Here is a 25223-nt window from a genome sequence, read left to right on the forward strand (position 1 = left end):
TGAAAACAAGCCTTCTCTGAGCATGTAGAATGCATCAGCACAGTGGAAAATCAAGGCTCTGATTTTAAGGCATCTTTGTGGTGACTAAGTCATGGTTCAGGAAAGGTCTGCACAACATGTGTCACTGGGGGTTTTTGTTATGGTCTATTCCACAGAGAGAGTTTCAGACCTCACAATTGCATTATTCGTCCAATTTTTAAAAAACAATTATTAGGCTTGCCTAAAGAGGTGCATTACAACCTGCACTCAGTCTCTGACACACTTGCTTTTCCACTGGTTTAAAGACTGGGCTGTATCCAAACACGAGGGCTCACTTTGGATGCTTTGGTTTCCAGAGTGCAAAGCTGGGTTCCGTCCCAGGCCAGTGCACTGGCTGGGTGTGTTAGCAGCCTGCAGATGGCACATTCAGCCTCACCCTCCTGAGACACCCCCACACCTCTCAATGCACCTGCTGAAGGTATCACTGACTGTTTAGAGGTTCCTGAGGTGTTTACTGGCACAGTGGGCTGGGCCAGCTTGTGGGTGAGTTAGAAATAAAGCTGAGAACAAGGGGGGCTGAAAAAAAACCTGCTTGTAGTCCAAAGATGCCTAAATTGTTAACACAAATATAAGCAAGGCTAAAGTTCCAGAATCTTTTGCAGGGGAGCTCACCCAACACTTATCAAAAGCATTGGGCAAACCAGCACAGGTAAGTCCACCTGCTGAAATGTTTTCCCTCTTTAGCCAGCTGTGCCTATGCAATAAGCTGTTTCTGAGTGATAGCCTTGATAAACTAATATAGCTAATGACTCACCAGTATTTGCAGTCTTCTCTCTGGGAGAATATCAATACTTGTTCACTGTAACTTAGTTTTGTTGAGGTCTCAAAACCCTGGAGTATTCAAACTAGCTTTGTGTAGCATGTAGTTATCTGTATATGAAGACAGACAGGTATGTGGGGATGTGTCCACAGGTACCTGTGAATGCCTCTCAAGAACCTGGCTGACTGAAAAGCAAAGCTCAGCTTCTACTTCCTTGCTGAGTCCTGTTGAATAAGTGCCTGTTATTCACCAAACTTCCTGCAGCCTAGTGGTTACTGTTGGAGTACAAAAATTATTTATTCAGCTTGCTTGGACATCTGGCAAAAATATCTGTGTGGCATCCTGCTATTTGTAGTCAAAATAGCAGAGTAAAAGCTGCCTGCTGGTTTCACTACCAGACTGGAGGGGTTTTACCTGCCAAAACATATGGCAAAATATATACAGTATGTTACTGAGGTGAAGTCCTGAAATACTGTATTGAGGGTCTTATAAGGATTTATAAGGATGGTATTTTCTTAATGTTGACTGGTCATCGGTCACTGTATCAGTTGCTTACTGAAGGTTGCAGAATATGAAAAACCAAAAGAAAACTTCTCTACAGAGCTGTAAACTTCCTAACATCAGCTGTACCTCAGCTGCTGTGGCAGCACTAACTTTAGTGAATTGGCTATAGATCTGTAGCTGCTTGTTGAAGCACCCGTTGTGCATATTCACTGCCCATTTTCAGAACATGTTTGCTTTGCTTGGGGAGTGATGCTTTGAAACTGTGGAAAGAATGAAATTTTGGTGCCTACAGAAAGGGCTCTGAGGGCTCCCCAGCAAACCCTTCTTTATGCACTGGGATACCTGAACACATTAAATTCTTATATAAAACGCATGTGTTTTATCCCTCTTTAAAAAAGCCAACTTTTATCAGTCTAGCAAACAAGTACTTGCTTTGGGGGGGCAAGGGGTGTGTCTTGCATAACAGCTTCTGAATATAAAGCTAGAGGCCAGGGCTGGGATGCAGCTGGAACAGGTTTGTGCAGCTGTGTGGAAGGGCTAATGGGACTCAGAAATATACAGGGAATAACAAAGAGATTTTTCTGAAGAGGACATACAAGCTCTTCGTGACAAAGGAGGCAATAGGGAAGAGAGAGTCTCTTAGTTATAACACAGAAAGAAGGAAAGGATTAGGGTGGGCTGGAATGCAGAGCTTTCCTCTCACAGGAAACTGTGCCATTTGGGGAAAATATGGATTTTTAATCAAATAGGGTTTTTTCCTACTGGAAGAACAGTTCCAAATATTTTCAAACTGCTCTAAGAAGAAAATAATGTTGATTAATGCCTCAACTTGATTTTTCTTTTAATAGTGATAACCTGCTTCCTGGGTAGGAGTTAAAGGCATGGATGTTCCTACATTTGGCACAAAGTCAAGAGCACATGGTGTCCAGGCAGGGGAGAACAGGGCCAAGCAAGTGGTGCCTCAGCAGGATCTCCTTGGCTTATCCTGTACTGCTGTGGTCTGATGCACCTCACACCCAAACAAACTGTAAATGATGGCCAAGACTAATTACCCAGACAAGTCCTGGTACTCAGGCTAGCTTGTTTTACCAAGAGGGTGAATTGCTGCTCAGTTCCAACGATGCGCTGCTAATAAACGTGGGTAAGAACAGCTCAGAAGGCAGATGAGTGCCAGAGGAACTGATCCCCAGATTCCCCAGTGTGTGGATCTGACACTATGTATTAGCAGCAGGGAAAATCGAGGGCTGGCCATTAATATTAACATAGATACTTTCTTCTGCTTTTCCTGATATCAAGAACAAAAGCAGGATTAGGCTGTGTTTTGTTTAATGAGGTGCATGTTGATTTAGGCCTCTGCTGTGTCAGTTCACATTTCCCTCAGCAGGGAAGACTGCAGCAGGAGCCAGTGAGGTGCAAAATCTCTCTGGAACGCAATGGGGCAGCAGGATCATTGCACTCCCCCCTTGTCCCTGACCTTCCCACACGGGCAGGGAGAGCCTGGTGGCTCAGAGGAGGTGCTGCAGATAGGACAGGTCACTGAGCTCCTGGAGCACCTGGACTAGGAAGCCTAAAAACTATGGAGTCTTTGTACTGGCCTTTGACACAGGAGTGAGGATCTTGAAGCAGAATACAAATCTAGACAGTAAGATGTCAACAAATGAAAGCCTTGCATACCAAAAACATGCACTTATTTTCACTGCAGTTTGGGTACATAGGTGCCTTCCTGGATTTTCAAAATTTTATTAATATGACAAAGAAAATAACATTCTTTTTTTTATTTCTAACAGTATCTAGCAGTACAGATCTCTCCTGATCAGGTGATGTCCTTTGGCAGCTCCACAGACATAGCACCTGCTATGTGCTTTCTGTACAGCATTGGAAAGATGGGGGAGCAGGAGAACAAGGTCTACTCCAAATTGCTTTGTGACCTCATGAGCAAACTGCTGAAAATACCATCTGACAGGTGAACTCATACAGCAACTTGTCTGACATGACTTTCCACAGATTGTTAAAACTGTTCATCCCAGGCTGGTCCTTTGGTGTTCTCTATCAATGTGCTGATTGAAGATATCAAATGCCAGGTCAACTGAGCAGCTCCCCAGCTAAAAAGAAAAGAGCCATTGCAGGAGCTGCAATGCTGATGCCCAGAAGCTTCAGAATTCCTTGGTTAAAATGATGTAGGCACTGTATGCACCCACAGATATCACCCAGCACAGACACAAGGCCGTGATCACTAGGAACTCCAGAATGCAAGTAGATGGGGCATTAAAAGGGGCAGGAGGAAGGGAGTGTAAGGCCTGGGAAGGATAAAGCCCCAGGGGAGATCTGCAGCCTGACCAGCCTGCAGCACTCTGCTCTCAGCTGTTAATGGGGCCTGTCTTTCCTTCCAGAATCTACATCAGCTTCTTTGACATCAGTCCTGGCAATGTGGGCTGGAATAACATCACCTTTGCTTGAGGTGCCCTGGGTTGATCACAGCTTATTCCTGAACCCTCACCGTGGTTGAGAACTGCAGTTCCAGTCACCTTCTGGCATCTGCCAGATGCAAAAGGCACTGGTAACTTAGTTGCTGCTACCCACTGCTGTTTATCTTGCCTGCTGCTTAAACAAAAATACAGCAGAAACCTTATGTCTGAGACCTTCTTGCTACTCTGGGAAGACCTGTAGTTGAGATGGAGGGTGCCTTCTCAAAATACTCTCAAGAGAAGCTTTTCTTTCAAAAAAAGGTTTAGTCATATATGAAGACGAACACTCCTTTTGCCTTTGCCCTGTCCTCAAGAGCCAAATTTCAAGAAGAGATAAATATATCTTGACCTGGTTTCAAGATACATTTAAGTTAATAGATGTGCAAATGTTGCACATGGGCCTCCCTTCAAAAGGAGCAAAGACATGATTACCTCTTATTTAAAAGGGATGGATTGCAGTCCAGGTCCTCTTTAGGCCTAACACTACAGGGATATCTAGCTGAGTAACAGAAAAAATTGTGCTGGGAGTCTCCCAGGCCTCAGCATAGGCAGAGGGAGTGAGTGGAAAAAACCACTGTTCACTGCTGTGCCCTCCCCTTTTCATCCATTGAACAATTTGTAGTGACAGCGAAGATTAGAGCACAGCTCAGAAAGAGGCAGAGGCACAGCAAGCCACAGTAATTCCTAGGGACTGAAGTCGTGAATTAATTATGAAAGGAAGATTTGCATACAAATATTGATTATTTAAGCCCTTGGTTAGATAAGATCATTTGCTTCCAAAGTAAAATAAAAGATTGAGTAGAGAGGTTTCCTGAAATTCTATAGTTAAGTGTATTGTGAGTTTTTTCTGGAAGAGCAAACCTTATCACACCGCCATTCTGAACTCTGTTGTTAACATCCCATTGTGTCCCTACCACCGCTTTGCTTTGCAGCCACGGACTTTAAATACAGACCTGCACCTCAAACAACAAAAATGCTTTATTGGGTTAACAAATGGAAGCTGCTTTGGTGAAAGCTTCTTTCTCAGTCAGGGAGGCAAAGAGAATGAAATTGCAGATGTCTCTGCTTTGAGCGGCTGCATAGCCAGGGGCTGCCACTCTGGGCCTGGCAGGCCACAGTGTGCCAGTGGTGACATTGCTCTCAAGCTTTTCTCCCTGCACAGGTAGAATCCCCCCCCCCCGCTCCATGCAACAAACCTAGGAGGCAGGAAGGTGAGAGGAATAAGTGGGACTAGGCAATGGCAGGGAGCTGAGGATATCAAAGGGAGGAAACTTAATCAGCTCTTAGTGGCTGTTCTTAAACACTGTTAATCGCTAGGAAAGGAAGTGCTGCAGTTCTCAGCATTATAACCTGTGTCACTCCAATGCATTCCCATCCAGTGTATGACACCATCCCTTACTCCTCATTCAGGGCTACGAGTGCTCACATCCGTACGTGTAGGCAAGCTTTCTAGCAGCAGCAACGCACGATTGCTGTGTGTGCAATGTCTGGGCAGAGAGGGCTCCGGGCCTGATCCTCTTTAGCCTTCCTGTGAGTCATTTCGTGAGCAGAGCAGCGCTGCCGCCATCGGGGCAGGCAAGAGCCAGGGTGGGGAGCCGTGCCCTGGCAGCCTACGTGCATCGCATCACACAGCGCTGCGTACGGCTCGCCTCTGCCGCCTCTCACCTCCAACAGGCACATTCCTAAACAAAACAAAACTCACTTGTGCCTCTTTTCAGTATAAAAGTATGATGTGAAAATGGGGAGGCTGAGGAGCAATAGGTAATTTTTAATTTGACTGAAATACATTAGAAAATAATTTATATCGCTGCAAGGCAGACGTTTCTGCTTACACCGAGCTAAAGCCGTACACACCGTTAAAGCAAAACCGCTACAAATTATTTTGCAAAAGAAAAAACTTTTCGGAGTCAGGGCAAGTACTCCTTTCTGCAGCAGCCAAGCTGGGGCCTATACCCCTCTCTGGCCCTGATCCCGCAGAAACCAGTGGCAGTGCCACAGCGGTAGCATCACATGCGCTGATACCAGGTTATGTATGAGCTGCCCAGAACGCCCGTACCCCGTTTCAGAAAGGAGCCTGCAACAAACCCTCAAAAAATGTTCAGTGGGGGAGACCTCCAGTCGGGAGCCGGCCGCGGGAGGGGTCAGCCCGCCGCAGCGGGGGCTGCGGACCGCGGAGCCGGTGTGAGCGTGTGTCCCCGCCCCGCTCCCTCCCCTCCCTGCCGGGCGGGGCCGCTTCACGTCCGGGGCGGCTCCGCGCACTAAAAGCGCCGCTGACGCCTCTTCGCTCCACTGTGCTGGTCTCGCCTCTCGATTAGGTTCCCGTTGCCGGCCCCGCCGCCCCCACCGCCGCCACCATGCCCATGTTCGCCATCTACACCAATGTCTGCAAGGACGCCGTGCCCGACAACCTGTTGGGTGACCTCACCCAGCAGCTGGCCAAGGCCACTGGCAAGCCCGCGCAGGTGAGGGCGGGCGGCGGGGCCGGCCCGCGCGGGGAGCGGGGCGAGCACGTGCGCGGCGGGCCCGGCGGGAGGGGCGGCGGCGGAGCGGCCCGAGGGCACCTCCGCTCCCTCGGGGCCTGGGGCGGGCGGGCCGCGGCCGCCGAGGAGCAGCTGCTGCACAGCGCGGCGGCGGCCCCGCTGCTCCGGAGGAAAGAGCTGGTGCCCGTTCCGCCCCGCGGCGCTGAGTCTCCCGATGGTCGGCCCCTGGCTGGAGCAGCAGCCGGGCCTACAGGAGCGCCGTGCTCACGTAGCCGGGGATGTGCTGCGCCTGTGCTGGCGGTCGCGATTCGAGCGGCGGAGCCGCGCAGTGGCGCGGACGCAGCCGGGCAGAAGCTCGGATAGACCCAGCGCTGCGGACAGCTCCCGCCTGCTCAGCCATCCGACACGGCCCCTCCTGGGCCAGACCGCAGCAGCCCCAGGAGCCCGATAAGACCGAATCGGTGCCGGCTCTCCGGCAGGCCTGTGATTTGGGGATGTGAGCCCTGGCACGCAGGCACAGTTTTTGGGCCTTTATCTCGCTCCGCCCCGCGTGGTGGCGCGGCTGTGGCGGGCAGGAGTGCCCGCCTCGCCGGCGGCTTTGTGCACACATAACGGCGGTCCTAAAGCTGAGAGCCGGGCCGAGGGTCCCCGCAGCCCCCAGGGCCGTGCCCCCGTAGGGGCTGCCGGGCCTGTGACTCCCCTGGGCCTGGGAGGTGCGCAGAGGGCAGCACTGAAGAGCTGCCTGACCCCGGTACAACTGCTCTGTTTAGAGTTGGTACATAAAGCAGATTGTCGTCGGGAGAGGGCAGTTCAGACAGCCTGTAACGGAGCGTTTTCCTCCCTCCCTCCCGCAGTACATAGCTGTGCACATCATACCTGACCAGATGATGTCCTTCGGGGGCTCCACTGATCCCTGCGCACTCTGCAGTCTCTACAGCATCGGCAAAATAGGAGGGCAGCAGAACAAGACTTACACCAAGATGCTGTGTGATCTGATCTCGAAGCACTTGCACGTATCTGCAGACAGGTAAGGCTGGGACAAGGTTTATCCATATTTACCTGGCTTTCTAAAACTGCTTTGAAAAGTCTGTTTAAAAATTTAAAGTGTCAGGAATAAGTCCATGTGTTTTGGAAAATACCAATTGATTGCTTGCAGCACTTTTATGTCCATGTAAGAATTCGGTGCCTGCCTCTTTCCCTGAAGAGTCCTCTGTTCAATGGCTTTCTGCTCTGAGAGTAGGGAAGAACACCACAGCACTGACAAGTTGCCCAGTGTGTTTTCTGCCTCTGAGGTGTGATGTCCTCTGGGGAAGCAAGGCTGAAAGCACAAGCAAGGAGCAGTAACAATCTGGAGCTGAGAGACAGGAGTAGAAGGCAGCAGGCTATGAGCAGCTCCCCTGCAGGCTGCAGAGTTCGGCAGTGTGAAGCTGTGAAGGATGGGAAGAACCCGGTGCCATCAGGGTTGAAGGGAGACACTCGCCAGGCCTGAGGGTGTGCTTAGCTCCTTAGCTCCTCACAGTCTGTGTGACACTGTGAGGGACTGCTGCCTCAGAAACAAAAGGGGCTGATCTCCAGAAATTCTTGACAGGCTGCTGAACAAAATCCATCTGGTGTCTGGACAGTCCCTGACTGCAGAATAATTTATCTTTTAAAAAAAGAGAGAAAGTACAAATTTGAGGACTGAGAAATATTGACTGTTCAGAGGCTGCACCAGATTTTTGGTAAAGATGAAGCTTGATGTTTTTTCAAGCAGGATCATGGGAAGCACTGTCCCTTGTTGTGTTGTCCCAGCTTATATAAATGAGTTAATAAGGTCGTTGTTATTTCCTCCTGTACCTTTTCTGCAGGGTCTACATCAACTACTTCGACATGAACGCTGCCAACGTGGGCTGGAACGGCTCCACCTTTGCATAGAGCTCTCCTGTCTGTTTGAAGAGGCTGTTCCTGGACCTCCCCTCACCCTGCCCCGTAGCAGAGACCACAGCACAAATGGCCCTGTGTTGCACTTTGTGCACTCTCACAGATTGATGAGTCCTTGCTAGTGTGTTTAAATATTGCTGCTTCAACATTCCTCTGTTTTCTCTGTGTAGAAAACAAATAAAGATTTAGAAGTAAGCTGTGTGGTGTAGGCTTTGGCAGGCTGGGGATGGAGTTGGGCAATTGCTAACATATCTGTTCCACTCTGATCCTAAAGCAAACAAAAGGAATGTTTTGGGTTTGCCCGTGTTTCTTAGACACAGTATTTCACACTGTGGTGGTGGTGCCTGGGGCTGGTTCCTGACAGCACTCCAGTGATTTTTACCTTGCTGCAGGTGTGTTCAGGGCTGCTTGTTGCTCGAGGTTTGTTTTTGGATTGTGTCTGCTGTTTCTGCAGTCCTTGAACCAGCCCTGTGCGTGCAGCTTCAGGGCAGCTTTCCTCTGAAGATGTGCCACCTGTGTGTGGCCAGAGGAGCACGGAAGGAGTGCTTCTGCTGGCTGAGGGGAAATGCTGTCACCCACATTGCTACAGTGCCAGCTCCAGGCAGGGGGGATGGCCCTCAGTGCCGTGGGAGCTCTGCAGGGGCCTGCAGCACTGTGGGGAGCTTCATTCAGTGTGCTCGGCCAGCCTGTGCCTCGCTGGTGCTGTGCTCTGTCCCACACGGCTACCGTGCTGTCCCTCACAGGTGCTGAGCTGTGTCCTGCACTGATGCCCTTTTCCAGCCCATTCCTCGCTGCTGCTGTGCTGTGCCAGCCTGTCCCTCAAGTCGTCAGCTGTGTCCCTCACAGATGCTGTGCTGGGCCCTTTCCCAGCCCGTCCCTCGCCGGTGCTGTGCCGTGTCCCGCCCCGATGCTCCCGGTGCCGCCGCTCCCGTCCCTCCCCTCAGCGCTGTCCCGCCCTCCCCTCAGGGCCCCTCTGTGCGCACGCGCGGCGCGGCTTTCCCCCCCCCCCCCATTCCACCCCCGGCCGGCAGGGGGCGCGCTCGCCCCGCGCCTGCTGGAGGCTTCTCTCGCGGGTCGTGATGACGTCATCCGTGTGCGCCGGCGCGGCGCGGCGTGGCCATGGCGCTGTTCTGCATCCGCAGGTACGGCGGGCACGGCCCCGCTCCGCTCTCTGCTCTGCTCTGCTCTGCTCTGCTCTGCTCTGCTCCGCTCCGCTCCCCGCTCTCTGCTCTGCTCCCCGCTCTCTGCTCTGCTCCTACACCCGGACCCTGCCCCTGCCCCTGGCGCTGCCTCAGCCGCGGGCTCGGGCCGGGGGTGCGTATCCGGAGCTCTGTGCGGGCGGGCGGTGCCTGAGGGGGTTTCTGTGTGGGCTGCTGCAGGTACGGCGAGGAGAGCGAGCACAAGGAGGAGGCCGAGGCCGAGAGCCGGGCGCGGGTCCTGCTGGAGCGGCTGCAGCACCAGGCGAGGGCCCGGCAGCAGAAGAAGCAGCGAGAGGCGCCGGCCCAGGGAAGGGAAGGGTCGGGGGAGCCCGGCCTGAGCCCCGAGGGGAAACCCGGAGAAGGAAAGGGGAAGAGGAAAAGGGAGAGTGAGGAGCAGCCCAGCGGGCACAGGCAGAAGAAGCTAAAGACAAAACAGCCCCGCAGCTCTTCGGAAGAAAGGGCTGGTACTGAGGAGGCAGCAGATGGCAGCAGCTCCACAAAGGAGAAGAAAGCAAATAGAAGAAAATCAAAAGAGCCGCAAGAGGGGGCTGAAGCAGGTGAGGATAAAGTGAGGCTGTAGGATTTCAGTTCATTGTCGTTGGCAGTTTCCACAGAAAAGTGGACACGAGTTGCTCTTTGAGTACCTTGCCCAGTTTACCTAGTTTTGTTTTCATCTTTTTCTTTTTTTTCAAGGGAAGGTCCCGTGCTGTGAACTTTGGAGGGTCAGTTTAGTGTAAGGGCACATCACATCATCTCAGTCTGGTTGTGTTTTTACCAACAAATAAATGTTTGACTTCTGCACTTGGCTTTAGGAAAAAAGAGCATGCAAGTTGTTGCTCAAGTCCTGTGTTGTAACATTGCCAAATCCCTTTTCTGTGGTGTGCTCTAACCTGTAGCTTTGTATTGCTGTCACCCAAATTCCAGATTCTGAGGGAGACATCAAAGAACAGGACAACAGAAACAACTTTGAAAAGAAGTCTAATAAGAGGAGGAAGACAGATGAGGAAACACAAGGAGATGAAACAGAGAAGAAAGAGAGCTGTGAAAAAGCTGAAGGAAGTAAAACTACAGAGGAGGTGTCCTCAGTAGCCTCAGGGGAAGGGGCCAATTGTGCACCCTCCAGTATGATGATTCTCGGAGACTACGAAGCAAAGCCAGTGCAGAAGGTAAGCAGCTTGCCTGGTTTTGATCATGATGAGGAATAGAAGGCTTCTTACAAGTTGATTTTAGACATGGTATGCTGTATTGTCCCTCCCCTCAGGTGCAGCCCTTCTTGCCTCAGTGGCTTGCTGAGCCCCGGCGGGTGCAGAAGCGCATCAGGGATAATCTATGTCCAGTCAGGGACGTGCCAGGAATCCACCCCAGGCTGCTGAGAAAGCTGCAGATGAATGGAATAGACTCCTTTTTTCCAGGTGCCCTGATGGTGCTTTTGTTTTGTTCTGAAGGGACTTAAAGAGTTCCAGCAGTCTGGTGCTGTATATTTTGTGTAGGCAGTGAAGTAAAGTGCAGGATAAAATGTAGTGCATGGAAGTGATTGTAGGAGATTTAACCCTTCTTTCTCCAAGCTTTGTCTGGGCTGAGTAAAAGTCTGTTACCTGCTCATAAATACAGCTTGGAGTGAAGGCTCAGAGCTGCCCAAGGAGGGAAGTCTTACTCGTGTCCTCACAGTTTTCCTCCTTGTGGAAGCATGTGCTTTATCTCCTTCCTTTCCACTGCTGCCGATCAGAGCTTTCTGGGAACTCATTCAGCTCATTAAAGCACTGCAAAAATATCCAAACAAAAAAAGTAATCTTTTTGTTTGCTGTTATTTCGCCACTTTTGCAAACAGATACAGTAAATACCAGTTCTTAACTAAGAAAGCACAGCTGGATGCAAGGACAAGGACAGAGGGTGACCTCAGTCCTGGAGGCTTAGGCTGTGTTTGAGGCCTGTCAGGGTCATGCTGGGAAGCCAGCACACATTTTCTCATTTCAGCAATGCTTTTATATAACATTTCCAGCTCTTGGTGAGTTGGTGAAGCATACAGTGTGTGTTTCTCTCTGGTTTTGCTCAGTCCAGGCAGAGGTGATTCCTGCCATTCTGCAGAGTGCAGCCCATGGGTACCTGCTGGGCCGGGCCGGGTACCGCCCCAGGGACATCTGTGTCTCAGCCCCCACAGGCAGTGGCAAAACCCTGTCCTTTGTCATCCCCATCGTGCAGGTGAGTTCATGCCCAGGGAGGTAGCTCTGAGGAAATGCTGCTGGCATTGCTTTTGTTCAGGCAAAACCTGAACTTCAAAGCAGGTGGGAAAGCCAAGGGATTTGTGGGCATGAAGCGGCAGATTGGCAGCTCGGAGCTGTCTGAGGGAGCTTCTTGTCAGCTTCCCACTCCTTTTCTCAGACAGCAGGCACAGCATGAGGAGTTGGGAGGGTGGAGAGAGAAAAAATGGAAACATGAAACTGGAAGAATGTTTTATGTTTTTTACCATCTTCTCTCACTAGGTTAGCCCAAGAGCCCTGTTCTGCCCTGTGCTGTCAGGGACTCACTTGGCCTCTGTTTTGGCAGGTTCTGCTAGATCGGGTGGTTTGCCACGTCCGAGCTCTGGCTGTTCTGCCCACCAAAGAGCTGGCACAACAGGTATGTGGCTCCTCACTGTGTCTGAGCAGAGCTGGGCTAAGGGGCAGGCTGTGCAGCCAGTCCTTTGGCTGTTCTGTGGAGCAGGATTAGACCTGCCAGAGGGTTTGATGCTGTTCATGGAATGGGCATGAACAGCATCAAACAGCAAACAGCTGCTGTGGCAGCTGACAAAGCCTCTTAACCTCTTTGCAGGTGAGTAAAGTGTTCAACGTTTACACTGATGGGACAGGTCTGAAGGTCGTTTTGATTACTGGCCAGAAATCCTTTGCAAAGGAGCAGGAGATGCTTGTCCAGAAAAAGTAGGTAAAAGGTATTTTGACAAGGTTTATGAAGATTGCGTGCTAATTAATGTCATTAAGGCGGGGTCAAGATATGGACTATTGCAGCACAGCATCAGGCTTTTATCATGGTTTTGGTAATGGGTTTATATGCTGGGCTTTGGTGGTTTTGTCTTTGTCACAGTGCTTTTCAGTACCCTTTTGTGATTGTAATGTTTCACTGGATTTTTGGGGATATTCACCAGCAAATGCTTAGAATGCAAATGTTTACCCTGTGCCCACGGGTACATATGCCTGTGTGGGAGTTTTCTGCAATTAAACTCTTTTGAAGAGCAATGAAGGGTGACACTTTCTATTTAAAATAGCACAGTGGGGACTGGAGTTGGTGTTCACCACTGCCCCTGCATGCTCTCCATGTCAACTCCATTTGTGATTTTGTTATTCCTCAGTTAATTGAATGGTAGGAAAACCTTAAGCTCTGCTTATTGAGGTTTCTGCTACAATAAAGCCTTATTGTGAGGAGAGAGACTTACTGATGGGCTGCTTGTCCTTTCAGAGTGACAGGCTACTGCAGCCTGGCTGACATTGTGGTGGCCACGCCAGGGAGGCTCACGGATCACATTAACCAGACCCCAGGCTTCAGCCTGGCACAGCTTCGCTTCCTGGTGAGTCACCACAGCTCTCCCATCTGAGAGCAGTGGCTGCTGCAGCAGTGATTCCTGCTTGCTTCTTGTGTGCAACATAAATACCTCTCTGTTGGAGCTGTTGTGTGGGCCTGTCTGCACTCCACATTGTGGAGGGAGCAGTCACAAGATGAGATGTTTGATTCCGACTTGTGACACCCAAGGATCCACCCACTTCCCCTTCTCTCTTAGGCTCTTGCAATCTTGGAGTAAGGATGGGCAAGGAAAACAATTCTGTTGACTAGAAGCTTTCATTATCTTACCTTCTGGCTCACTGGTTACAGATACAAAGGAAATAAAAGCTGCCAGTATTTAACAGGTGGTGGTTTTCATCCTTGTGAACTCAGATTGTGGATGAAGCTGACCGGATGATTGATGACATGCACCAGAACTGCCTGAACCAAATTGTCAAAGCTGCCTTCCAAGGAGAAAATCACTCTGGCTCCAGCATGCTTTTTCAGAGGACCAAGCCAGGGCCTTTAACAGCAGCCAGGTAAGTTGCAGAGTGCATTTCTTTGAACTGATAGTATCCAACCAGCACTTGGATGTCACTGCCCTGCTCCACTGTACACTGCCACCCTGAGCCTCAGAGCTTCGTTCCTCTGAGAAATGTCTGCCAAAATAAGGCAGTGAACAGCTGATGCCAGAGGTGTCCTTCAGACTAAGAGTTGTGTTCTCCAGGCTTTCCTTTTGTAGACTAAAGGAGCATCAAAAGAAAGCACAAATATTGCAAATCTGTGATCCATTTGCACAGTAGCTATAGTAATGCCTTCTGGCAAAGCTGAGTAATGGATTTGGAGGAGAACTCCTGCAATTAACCATCTGCAGCTGCTGGCAGAGATGAGTCAGAAACTGAGGTGAATGGCCAAGGAAGGACATGACTAGAATGAGAACATGGGTGCAGGGTCTTGTGCAGCAGTAATGGATTGGGGTTGTGCACTTGTCTGAGAATGGTCATCAGTTCTGTCTGTGAACTCCACCATAAAACAAAGATGGAAAAGAACCTAGAGGAAAGGCCCAGGGCAGGAAAAGAGCATCAAAGAGCACTGATTGCTTCCCTTACATCATGTGAGGGCACTTGGGGTGAAGCTCCTTTGCCCCATCCTCAAAGCCCAGTTGCTGTGTGCTGTTTCTTTCAGTTCCTGCTCTCCTCAGATACCCTTACAGAAACTGCTGTTTTCAGCCACACTGACCCAGGACCCAGAGAAGTTGCAGCAGCTGGATTTATTCCAGCCTCGTCTCTTCACATCTGTGTATTCTGAGAAGAATAGAGATGGAACAGAAACTGAACAAAATACCAGTAACAAATACACACTCCCAGAGAGGCTGTCGGTATGATGTGAATTCTTTTGAATAAGTTATACTTGAAAAATTGTTTAGTTCTGGACTAATTGTGGTTTTACCCTAAAACAAGTGTGTCTTCCCTGTGTTTCCTTGCAAAAGTGGCTCTGGGAGTATATATGACCCAGAGAGCTATACCTGTGCACATTTGTTTTCTCACTACTTAATATTAATTTGGTTAAGACTTGATTATTTTTTAAATTATTCTGTCTTCAGGTAGAATTAAATTTAGCACCAATGGGGAGTGGAACTAGGAAGTCATAATGATGTAGTAACCCCTATCAATTGTCCATATGTCTAACATTCATCTCAAGATATGTATGCACAGGCCAGGGAGGGCAGTGCATGTTGTTACTTGCTGTGGAGATGTAAGAGCATTAGAACAACTCAGGTCTCCTGTCTCCACTCATGCTGTATCCTGCCAGCCCGTTTATTCTAAAGGGGATTGCATTATGGGCTCTGGTTTTGCTGCTGTTAGTCAGCTATAACACATGCAGCCCTGTGTAGGTCATGGACAGGCAGTGGGTTTCAGGGTAGTCTTGGCAAGAAGTGATTTTTCTCTCTGAACTCTTTCCCTGTTGGCTGCAGCAATGTTACGTGCCCTGTGACCTGAATTCCAAGCCCTTGATCCTCTTGTATTTCATGCTGAAAATGAGATTCACCCGTGTGTTGTGCTTCACCAACTCCAGGGAAGCCTCTCACAGGTAGGCATGGATGAGATCACCCTGGGGGGTGTGTGTCAAGGGATCTTTCAGAGATAAAGAAGTGACAGTTTCTCTCTCATTTACCTGCAGGTTGTTCCTGCTGGTTCAAGCCTTTGGTGGAGTCACTGTGGCAGAGTTTTCTTCTCGGTTAACTCCAAATGAGAGAAAGAGAACCATGAAGGAGTTTGAACAAGGAAAAATACAACTGTGAGCATCTTAAACTGGTTTTCTGTATGTTTTCCAGCACAGGCTGTTTGCAGTGTAAAAAGCTAAACAGAACAAGGGACACAGTTGGGTGCAGGGTGGGACAGCTGGGACACAGTTACTTGGGGTCTTCTAAAACTTGCAGGAGTCTCTTGCAGAAGGGGTGTGAGACTTGGATTTGTGACTTTGAATTGTTATCCTTCATGTAACTCAGCCTGTTCTAATCTAGCTGCACTCTTGAGTTTCTACTGTTGTTTTATAACTATAAATATAAATGTGTGTTCATAGAGTTGCCCAAAACACACAGGTTTGTAAATCTGGAGTTTAATGTTTGTGCTGGGCATCTGGTGCTTGTAGGGTGGAAATGGGTGTTGGTGCTTTAACTGTATTTAGTGTTACAGCTTCCTACCAAAGCAATCCCTGCTCAGACTGGCATACAGGTCTCCTTCTACCCATGGGTGTCATTTGCATTGTGGTTTTGGTAGCTATGTGAGATTGTATCTATGCAATGTCTCTGAGGAAAAGGTAAAAACTTATTTTTTGGGTGTTCTTTTTATCCCAACCTGGTGTATGAATTCCTCCTTGACTACTGGAATTTCTCACCTCACTATTTGGGTGTTCTGTGCTCGTGTGGAATGTTCAGATTCCTTAGAGATTTGTATGAGCTGGGAGGTGTCTGGCACTCTTGGAGAACCTGGAAACACCCAGTAACTTTTCATGCTCAGCAGAGGGTGACAGCCTGTAGTGATGCTCAGAGGTCTGTGGGCTGCTGACAAGGGCAGTGGCAATAAGGGGTGACTTGCAGTGCTGCTGCCAGCCTTAGGGGCAGAGCCTGACTCTCCAATTTGAACAGACATCAGCAAGAGTTGTGCTGTGTTCACTGGTGTTTCACTTGTGTGTGTGGTGCCTGAGATGTCACCTGAAAATGGCTGAACATACATTTACAAACAGGTTGATCAGCACGGATGCCACAGCCCGAGGGATTGATGTGAAAGGAGTGAATTATGTGATAAACTATGATGCACCCCAGTTCATCAGGACCTACGTTCACCGGTAAGACAGTGGCAACAAGAGGAAGATTCTGAGCTTGGTTCATTTTGAAATATTTAACAAAGGTGACATGCACTTAAAAGGGCTTTTAGCTTTTCTTTTTACTTTAATATGCAAATAGCTTTCTAGCAAAAATTAAGCCTAGCATTCCTTGGAGTCAGAGTTTCTTAAAACTGGACAATTTCAGCATCAAAATCTTGGAGTTGATAATGGCAGTGACTGTGGGCCTAAACTGACTTGAAGCTACTTTCTTTGTTTTCAGGGTTGGAAGAACAGCTCGTGCAGGAGAAGCAGGTGTGGCTTTCAGCTTGGTCCTTAGAATTCAGGTATGTCTTTGGAGTGGGATTCATTTGGTAAGGATGCATGCAGGGGCATAAGGATCATAAAGTTCCTACTACTTCCCACCTTTTCCAGTCACCTGAGCTTTGTGCTTGGAAACTCCAGTTATTTCCTGAGTAAGCAGCATGTTCCCAAATGTGCTGATTTGGTAGCTGCTGGGCAGGGGTGTCTCATCTTCGGTGTTGTCTCGTGCAGGAGCGGCGGTTCCTGCGGATGCTCAGGGATGCTGGCATCCAGGATATCCAGAAACACCCAGTGAAGGGCAACTCCCTGAAGCCCCTGGTGCAGCAGTATGAGGGAGCTCTGTGTAAGCTCGAGAAGACAGTCAAGGTAATTGAAATGGGGAAAAAAACAAGCTGTGCAAGTTGCACTTTGATCTTTGTATTGTTGTTGCAATTCATGCTTAGCACACAAGTATTAGAGTCCAGGATCTTTTCCTCCATCTGGGATAGTTCCAGTTTAGCACTGGTGAAGGCAGCACTGGTGGGTGCATTGTTATGGAATTCTCAGAAAGGGTGGGGAGAGGAGAAAGGTTTTCTGTCTAAGTTAGGCACCATTCCTGGAGGGGTTTAAAAGGTGTGTAGCTGTGGCACTTGGGGATGTGATTTAGTGGTAGGCTTGGCAGTGCCAGGTAAATGCTTGGATTCAATGGTCTTAAAGGCCTTTTTCAAAAACATATCTCATTTTTGGTGGTTTTTTTCTATTTTGCCCTTCTTTTTACCTCTGTAGCTGGGATTTTGACAGCTGGGATTTTGTAGCTGGGATTTTTGATCTTAGAGGTTTCTTCCAACCTCATTATTCTGTGATTCAGCTACCCAGAGGACTGCAAGCAAAATGCAGAGATTAAACCTTTTGTACAGAGTTCAAGACTGTAATGTACAGCTATCTGCAGGCCCTTTTTTATACAGCAGTGTGAAGTTAAGAACTTTGAGACAAAAGCAGGGTAGCATTTACCTTGCCAGATGGGTGGACTAGGGATCCTTAATAGACTTTGTGCTGCATGATTTGGGCAAGCTCTCTAATCTGGTTAAATTGGTTCTGCTCTCTAATCTGAGAACTCATAAATACCTGGCCCTGAAAAAGGCTGATTTTGAGTTGTAGGAGTGTTTGAGAGCTGGGACAGAAGGGTTTATTAAACTGTCCTGTTCCTCCCTGAAGTCCCTTCTGTGTGACTCTGGGACAGGGGCATCTTCAGTCACCTTCTCAACTTTCATTTTGAACAGAATGAGCGAGCACAGAGGCGAGCCTGAGGAATGGAAGCTGAGCTGGCTGAGGTGGCACTGAAGCTGCTGCGTGGGACAGGCCATGGGCTGCTCCCCAGCCCAGCAGCACTGAATCATGGCCCCTCAGTTCCTCAAGCTTATCATATCTCAAGTCAGCTATTGCAGGCCTTATTCCTCTTTCAAGGACACTGTGAACAGAGTTCAGCTGCTGGTTTAAAAAAAAAGAAAAAAGATAAAATTTGAGATACAGGTTGTCTTGAAGAGGGCTTTGCATCATATCCTGCTGGCATGTGTAGAATTGCCACCAGCCTGAGTGTGGCCTGATGGAGCTGCTGTGCTCCGATGATGAGGGCTGTGCCCTCACTCCTGCCCTGGGACAGTGGTTCTGGGTGGCTGCAGATACATAAACACCTGTGCAGTGCCTGAAGCAGAAATGTGTTTGAAGAGCTGCTTTAGGCACAGTGACTCCAATTTTTAAGTAAATATTAAATAAATATTATATATATATTTTTAAAACAGTGTCTAATAAAGATTCCTGGACTTTATGATCTTTGTGGGTCCCTTCCAACTCACGGTATTTTATGATTAGGGATGGAGATATTGCTTACAGGATTTTTCACTGTTCCAGCCCTGTGCCTTGTCCTTTTCTTGCCTGTGTTGTTTCCCTCCAATGTTCTATACCAGAGCTAACAGCAGGTATTATTAAGTGTAGATTGATGGTGGTGCAGACTGAAATGTTTCATGGCTAATATGAATGTCCTGGAGCCAGCTGGTGTCACTGCAAGCCATGTCTGTATTTGACACATGCCATGGTATTTTTAGCTGTCCTGGCAGAAGGCTTAGAGCTGCCATGTAGCTGTTGCCTGCAACTACTTTCCAAGGGATGCTTTTCCTTCAGCAGGAGTGGCTCCAGCTCTGGATTATTGTTTTGCAAAGCAGAATAAGTGTACAGAATAAGTAAGTGGTTGAAAGCTGGGGATTTGAAGAAATGGGGTTTGGGACGGGTGGTTGAATCTTGTGAAGGAGCAAGGTTGTTTCATAGCAGTGTGTGTTCTCGTGCTGTGAGTGCTTGTTCTCCAGTTGTTTTTCCATAGCAGCGGTGTCTGGGCTGCTGCTGGAGCCACAGAAGGGAAAGAAGTCCTCTTGTGCGGGAGCTGTGAGCTCCCACGGGCAGAATCAGGATGTGCCTCTCACGTCCCCTCAGCCGGGCTGTGCTTTCTTTATCATTGAGGGCACTTACCGGGACCAACCAATGTGCCACGGGCTGTGCGGTGGCAGAGCCCAGCCGGGACTTTGCCCCGCAGTGCCCCGGGCCTGTCCCGCCTGTCCCCCGGTGGGGAGCGCTGGGCGCGACCGCCCCGCCTGCCCGGGGCGGGCCCGGTGGCGGCACCGGCCGGGACGGATTTAACGGGACCGGGCAGCAGCGGCAGCGACAGCGACAGCGACAGGATGGGGCTGGAGATGTACCTGGACCTGCTCTCGCAGCCCTGCCGGGCGCTCTACATCTTCGCCCGGAGCAACAACATCCCCTTCGAGTTCAAGCGGGTGCAGCTGACCAAGGGTGAGCGGGACGGCGGCGGGGGGCACCGCTGGGTGCCGGGCGCTCCCAGCCCCGGCTTTGGGGGTGACCCGCTGCTCGGTCCCAGCACCACTTTGCAGGTGTCCCAGGCGCTCCCAGCCCCGGCTTTGGGGGTGACCCGCTGCTCGGTCCCAGCACCACTTTGCGGGTGTCCCAGGCGCTCCCAGCCCCACTTTGCGGGTGTCCCGCTGTTCCCTCAGCCACTCCCAGGGGGATGCTGGATTCCAGCCCACGGGCGGTTCCTCACCGTCCCCACCAGTGTGAGATGCTGGGAGAGGGTGGGGTGGCCCTCCTGCTGCAGAGAGCTCCTGGTGCCGACACAAAAACCATACCTAATTCTGCGATCCTGTAGCTTAAGGACTGATTTCAGTGCCTGTGCTCCTCTGCAGCAAACAGGACTTTGCCAAGGCATGTGATATCTTTGAAATCGGCCCCATCCAGCAGAAAATGGGTCTCTGAAAAACAGAGATGCTTTTCTGAGAAGCACTCAGGATGTGCCAGGTCTGTGGCATTCCCCATTCAGATGGGAAACAAGCTGCAGAGATGGGACATTGGTGTAAGGGCGAGGACAGCCAAGGTGTGTGGTTCTTGTTCAGGAATTCACGTTAGGAAAACGTGTGCTCTGGTGAGCAGCAGCAGATGCTGAGAGCAGCCCTTCTCCTCTGGCAGGGGTTAACCCCCCTGGGAGGCTGTCATGCACCATTTTGCCGAGCTGTCCCCGTGGGTAGGAGGGACAGGGGTAGGGCTGCCCCTCTGGGGGTTCCACTGGCTCCAGTGGTTTGTGGTCTGGTTATTTTGGGAGGGTTGAGGACCAGCTTGAGAAGCTGTGGAGCGAGAAGGTGCAGCTGGCAGTAATCTGAGCACTGAGAAGTGAAGGGAGGTGGTTTAGTTGTGTTCAGAACAACTGATAACTGCTAGGAGCCTCTCCAAAGGTGTCTTTTCACCAAAGGAGGTCCAAAGATCTGTATCTTCTTTCTTTGTAATTGAAGCTGGTAAAACCTATCCTTCAACCTCTCCAGATATCTGATGGATTTGAAATTAAGGCAATGCATTGGGCATAAAAAGGCCTCAGTAAGTAATGCTTAAAAACAATGAAAGATGAGAAGGCTCCTGGAGCTGAAATTGAGGAAGGAACAAAAGAGACTCCAACTTGAAATAAACCTCAGACATGTTGTGGTTGAGTCTTTTGGGTGTTCCCCTGCACCTGAGCTGTGTGTTGGTTGTACCTTACTGTGGCTTTCCTCCCACTTGTCTCGTAGCAAAAAGTTTTGCAATTCTTTCTACCTGGGGAAGGACTCATCTTGTGTCCTTCTCCTTCTTTCCCAATAAATTAATTGTGGTGAGACACTGGAGCAAAGGAGAGGAAACTGGCAAGGAATGAGAGCACCAAAGAAAAAGGAACAACTGAAATGCAAGGATAGGGGAAGGAAAGGGAATTAAATCACAGATTCCCAATGCTCTGTGCCCCTGTGGATTTGAGATGGGTGATTTGGGTGCCCCTCCCACTCCATGGGGAAGCTCTCCAGGTGCCTGCACTGGGTGCCACAGTGGGGGAGGATCACTGCCCTGGCACCTGACACTGCACAGTTTGTAAGGACAAGGTGAGGGAGCTGAGACTCTGAATTGAGCTGGTGGCTTCAATGTGATGCCCCAGAAAAGCTCTCAGCCCCCAGTAGGGCAGGTGTAGAAAAGGTGTAGAAAGGGGTAGAAGGAGTGAGAATGGGTAGGGACCACCTGGAATTCAAAGGACACCTGAAGACCTGGAATCTGCACACTTCATCTTTCTGAGAGGGGGAGGAGACGTGGGCTGTGAGCCAAGTGACAAGGGAATAGTCACAAATCAAGTTTGCCAAGTACAGAAAAGCTAAATTTGCTTCCAGAGCATGTCCTCTGGCACACAGATTCTCAGCATGTCCTCTGGCTCACACAGCAGGATGGGGCACAAGGTTAGTTACACATTAGAGAGGCTTGAATACCCAGGCAGCCACATGTGGCTGAAGTGAGTGGGTGGAAAAGGCTGTCACAAACAAGTCACATAGAGCAAGGCTTCTGGGACTGGTTTCAGACAGAATGAAGCACACTGAGACCTCAGATGAGCAAAGCTCCTTCTCCTGTCAGGTTCACTCTGCCTACCTTTTGGGGAGGACCTACAAGATAGCTTAAAAGCAACCTCAGATCCATATTTGCTCTTACAAAAGAATGCACAGGAGCTAATTGAAACTTCATCTGTAATGAAGTACCCATGGCTTTACATGGAATCACAGGAATTTATTTTCATCTGTGGACTTTAGAAAGTATAGTTGAATATAAATACCTTTTTCTGGAAGTTAATGTAATCTGCTTTCTCACTGTCTTCCCTTCCTTGGAAGAAAGAGTCAGTGAGATCCCTTTCCTCCAAGGTGCTTGGTGCTCCCTCTGGGTTTGTACAGGACAGGAACCTCCAGGCACAAACTTGGAGTGGATAGAGCCCCAAGCTGTCAAGTGCTGTTGGTATAAAGGGACTCCTAACCATCCTGCCCTTGGTCCCTAGGTGGGTCAGGTATGCAGGCAATAATCAGCAGGAAAGCTGATACCACAGGGTACCCCTACTCACCCTGCAGCACTTATTCATTGCTTAGAAACTCAATACAAGACTCAATTTGTTCAATCAAAACCAGGAACTTGAACCTGGACAGTCCCCACCACCTTCTCAGGTGTTTACAAACAGGTCCTGAGTATCCCTGCCAAGTAAAACTTCTCCTTTCCCTCCCCAGGGCAGCACAAGACAGAGGAGTTCCGGCAGGTGAATGTCCTGATGAAGGTTCCTGCCCTGAGGGATGGTTCTTTCACATTAGCAGAGAGGTGAGGCTCAAATAAGCTCAATCCCCCACTGCAGTGTTGTTTATCCCAATGCTTGGATTCTGCCAGGGTACTGCTGGCACTCCAGTCCAGGCAGGTTTTTGTCTCCTTCCTCTCCTTTGTTCCACTTGTACATAACCATCCTGTATTTCAAGACAAGCTATCCTATGTAAGCAACTTGAACAGCATTAATAGTAGAAAAAGCTGCTGCTTGGAGCTACTTTGCTGCTTTGTAGGCATTGTTTCTGAGCTTAAATACCTGTCCAGGTGTCCTGCTCTGTGCTTGCAGCTGGAGGCTGTAGGCCAGTGCAGGAAATCTGACATAAACCACCCACTGCTGGATGGCCTGGCAACTTGAAGCTCAGATTTGGTATAAACTCCTTCTGCAGCTTCTGTTTGCTCAAAACTGTACCAGCAGACCACTCCTGTCTTGCTGGGCAATGACTTGTATTAGATTGTGGCCCACAGGCAGCAGCACAAACTCTCTCCTGTGCTGTGCCCTGCTGCACTTCTACCTGACTCCCATCAGGTTTGTGTGGCTGCTTGTCCAGCAGTGCAAAATTTGGGGGGAAAGGAAAGGATGAGGTGCTTTAATCTGAGATGATCAGCTCACCAGTCTGTCTTGCTCTCTGGGCAGCATTGCGATCCTCCTGTACCTGGCCCAGAAATTCAAGACTCCTGATCACTGGTACCCAGCTGACCTGCAAAAAAGGGCGAGGGTTGATGAGTACCTGTCCTGGCAGCACGTCAGCATTCGTGCCAAGGGGATCAAGTTGTTCTTAAGCAAGGTAAAACCATTATACACCAAAAATGAGGTCTAAGGGCTGTAAGTGAAATGGCCTGCCTGTCTGCAGGGCCTTTCTCAGCAAATGTACAAACCAAGTGAGAGATAGGAACAAAACTGACTGCTGAGCCTAACTGAAGTAGGCTGGATCCTTCATGCTGCAGCCAGAGGTAAATCCAGAGCAAATGCAGTGGGTGAGCAGCTCCCCCAGACACAGCTCAGTGCAGGCTGCCTGCCTTCATGGAAGGAATCAATCTCCCTCTGCAAAACAAAATGCAGGTGCTGGCAGATGATACAGTCTTCCCTTTGATGCCTCAGGTTGGAGCTTTTCTATTTTTCAGGTTCTGTGCTGCTTTAGTGTGTGGGTCTGGGTTTCACATTATGGGATGGTGAGCTCTGTGCACAGAGCAGGGAGACAAAACAATTCCTGCTCCAGCTGGGGACCAAAGACAAATGATCCAAATCTCAGGCCCTAGAGCACAAACCCTGTGGGCTGGAGAGAGAAACCAAGGTTGGGACTGCATGGGCTAAAGCTGGAATTGGACAATTAACTCCAATATGCAAATGGAGTAGAACTTATAAAAGTGAGAGACCCTGTGACCAGCTGTCCATTTTGTGACCATTTTGGTTCATCTTGGGTGTAGCCCTGGCTGGGCTCTTGTGCTGCCCAAGTTGTATTCATTGAGGCCTTTTAACAAATCCCTACTTTATTCTTTAGCTCTGTCTAGTCTCTGTTCTAGGTCAGCCTTCTCAAGACATCACTTTGAGAGGAGACTTGTGGTTGAATTTTCAGATTCCTAGGCAGCAGACAAGGAGAGGCAGGAAGTAAGAACAGACATTAATGTTAACCTGGCAAGGTTGATGAGCTGCTCTGGTTATTCCCATGCATGGCTGGTGAGGGATCCTCAGAAGGTGGCAGTGAGAATGTGATGAGTAGATTTGGAAGGAAGCACATAAAAAGCAAGTTGTTTCTTCTCCCTGCCAGGTGCTGCTGCCTCTCATCACAGGCCAGCCACTTCCTCCAGAGAAACTGGAGTTTGCCATTGAGGAGCTGAACGTTGTCCTGAAGCAGTTTGAGGAGAAGTTCTTGCAGGACAAGCCCTTTATTGCAGGCAGTGAGGTCTCCCTGGCAGACCTCGTGGCACTGGTGGAGCTCATGCAGGTGAGCATCAACTGCTGGAGTGTGAGTGGGGCTATGGGGCAGGCCAGGCTAGGGGGCTGCTGCACCCCCACCTCTGTAATGGCAGATCTTCCCTGGGGTTAAAGCCTTGCTCCTTTTCTATTTCCATCACAATTAATTTTACTGGGGAAAACCTGCTTGGATGAAACAGCTCTTTCTAGAGAAATATGGACAGAATTCACCAGGAAAGAAGAATAAATTACAAACTAGGCAGGACAGTACAGATATTTGGAAGAGCTGTGTTGGTGTGCATGGACTTCCATGTTCTGCATTGGACCATTCTGGGGTTAGCCCTTTGCTGCAGGTCCCAAGGCACAGCAGCTGCTGAGGGTGTCACCTCTTGCCTCCTGTGACCCAAGAGCCAGAGATGAGCTCCACCTGATGTCATGACTGTCTGCTCCTTGAGCCAGAAGCACATCCATTTTCATGGTGCATCCCTGGCAGATGGCCTGTTGTCCTCACCCTGGCTCTGTGCTCTGTGTGTCTCTGCAGGCCGTGTGTGCTGACTATGACCTGTTTGAGAAGAGGCCCAAGCTGGCGGAGTGGCGCAGGAGGGTGGAAGAGGCTGTGGGGAAGCAGCTCTTCCTGGAGGCCCACCAGGAGATCATGAACGTTAAGAACTTGACTGCTGACCAGTTTGCACCTGAGTTCCTGGACATTGTCAAGCAGCATCTCCTAAACCAGAATTAGAGAGTTGTGCTCTAATAAAATGGATTATTTTCTGAAGGCTTATTGTAGTCTTCCAGCATTTCTTCCAAAAATCATAAATACCATTCCACAAAAATGCACTTCCCTTCATCCACAGCCTTTCTGCAACTTAGAAGGGAAGAAAAACACATCTTACACTGCCATGAGCAGATTTTCCCTATTGTCCACTGCAGCATGGGAAGTGCAGCCCTGCAGGCTTTTCTTTCATGCTGCAGCACCACTGGGTGTGTTTCAGGGCTGAGGTGGTTCAGTCTGTGTGGGAACAGGGGCAGCCAGAGCTGCCCTCCCACCTCTGCTCTGAGTTTTCCAGGCCAGAGCAAAAGTTTCCT

The 25223-nt window shown here is 49.6% G+C and overlaps 4 protein-coding genes across 4 annotated transcripts; all 4 read left to right on the top strand.

The window, feature by feature from the left end:
- Positions 1–595: 595 nt before the first annotated feature.
- Positions 596–3760, top strand: LOC103818237 (macrophage migration inhibitory factor; the record flags this gene model as incomplete). Its single annotated transcript, XM_009092538.4, has 3 exons — positions 596–688; positions 3091–3266; positions 3694–3760. Coding segments are annotated over 3 exons (336 nt in total), but the record flags the coding sequence as incomplete, so codon positions are not given.
- A 2247-nt stretch (positions 3761–6007) lies between these two features.
- On the top strand, positions 6008–8363 carry LOC103818238 (macrophage migration inhibitory factor). The gene is made up of 3 exons (XM_050980720.1): positions 6008–6230; positions 7103–7275; positions 8096–8363. The coding sequence occupies exons 1-3, from the start codon at positions 6123–6125 to the stop codon at positions 8160–8162; spliced, it is 348 nt and encodes a 115-aa protein (XP_050836677.1). The 5' UTR covers positions 6008–6122; the 3' UTR covers positions 8163–8363.
- An 892-nt stretch (positions 8364–9255) lies between these two features.
- Positions 9256–18350, top strand: DDX51 (DEAD-box helicase 51). The gene is made up of 16 exons (XM_030231520.2): positions 9256–9310; positions 9548–9924; positions 10292–10533; positions 10629–10779; positions 11421–11566; positions 11912–11983; positions 12176–12282; positions 12818–12926; positions 13292–13437; positions 14084–14276; positions 14874–14989; positions 15080–15196; positions 16145–16246; positions 16506–16569; positions 16778–16912; positions 17806–18350. Exons 1-16 carry the CDS (start codon positions 9288–9290, stop codon positions 17830–17832), a joined length of 2127 nt encoding a protein of 708 aa, XP_030087380.2. The 5' UTR covers positions 9256–9287; the 3' UTR covers positions 17833–18350.
- An 869-nt stretch (positions 18351–19219) lies between these two features.
- LOC103817999 (glutathione S-transferase theta-1) lies at positions 19220–24912 on the top strand. Its single transcript, XM_009092233.4, has 5 exons — positions 19220–19366; positions 22138–22225; positions 22860–23010; positions 23992–24168; positions 24679–24912. The coding sequence occupies exons 1-5, from the start codon at positions 19255–19257 to the stop codon at positions 24874–24876; spliced, it is 726 nt and encodes a 241-aa protein (XP_009090481.2). The 5' UTR covers positions 19220–19254; the 3' UTR covers positions 24877–24912.
- The last annotated feature ends 311 nt before the right edge of the window (positions 24913–25223 follow it).

Source organism: Serinus canaria, chromosome 15, assembly GCF_022539315.1.
Source record: "Serinus canaria isolate serCan28SL12 chromosome 15, serCan2020, whole genome shotgun sequence".
Taxonomy (NCBI): domain Eukaryota; kingdom Metazoa; phylum Chordata; class Aves; order Passeriformes; family Fringillidae; genus Serinus; species Serinus canaria.

Bases quoted from the DNA above. Each gene is read 5' to 3' on its own strand.
- LOC103818238 (XM_050980720.1), top strand. From the start codon at position 6,123: ATGCCCATGTTCGCCATCTACACCAATGTCTGCAAGGACGCCGTGCCC. The intron at 6,231-7,102 runs GTGAGGGCGGGC...TCCCTCCCGCAG, and splicing joins CCACTGGCAAGCCCGCGCAG to TACATAGCTGTGCACATCAT. The intron at 7,276-8,095 runs GTAAGGCTGGGA...CCTTTTCTGCAG, and splicing joins TTGCACGTATCTGCAGACAG to GGTCTACATCAACTACTTCG.
- DDX51 (XM_030231520.2), top strand. From the start codon at position 9,288: ATGGCGCTGTTCTGCATCCGCAG. The intron at 12,283-12,817 runs GTAGGTAAAAGG...TTGTCCTTTCAG, and splicing joins GAGATGCTTGTCCAGAAAAA to AGTGACAGGCTACTGCAGCC. The intron at 16,913-17,805 runs GTAATTGAAATG...CATTTTGAACAG, and splicing joins AGCTCGAGAAGACAGTCAAG to AATGAGCGAGCACAGAGGCG.
- LOC103817999 (XM_009092233.4), top strand. From the start codon at position 19,255: ATGGGGCTGGAGATGTACCTGGACCTGCTCTCGCAGCCCTGCCGGGCG. The intron at 19,367-22,137 runs GTGAGCGGGACG...TTCCCTCCCCAG, and splicing joins GCGGGTGCAGCTGACCAAGG to GGCAGCACAAGACAGAGGAG. The intron at 24,169-24,678 runs GTGAGCATCAAC...GTGTCTCTGCAG, and splicing joins CACTGGTGGAGCTCATGCAG to GCCGTGTGTGCTGACTATGA.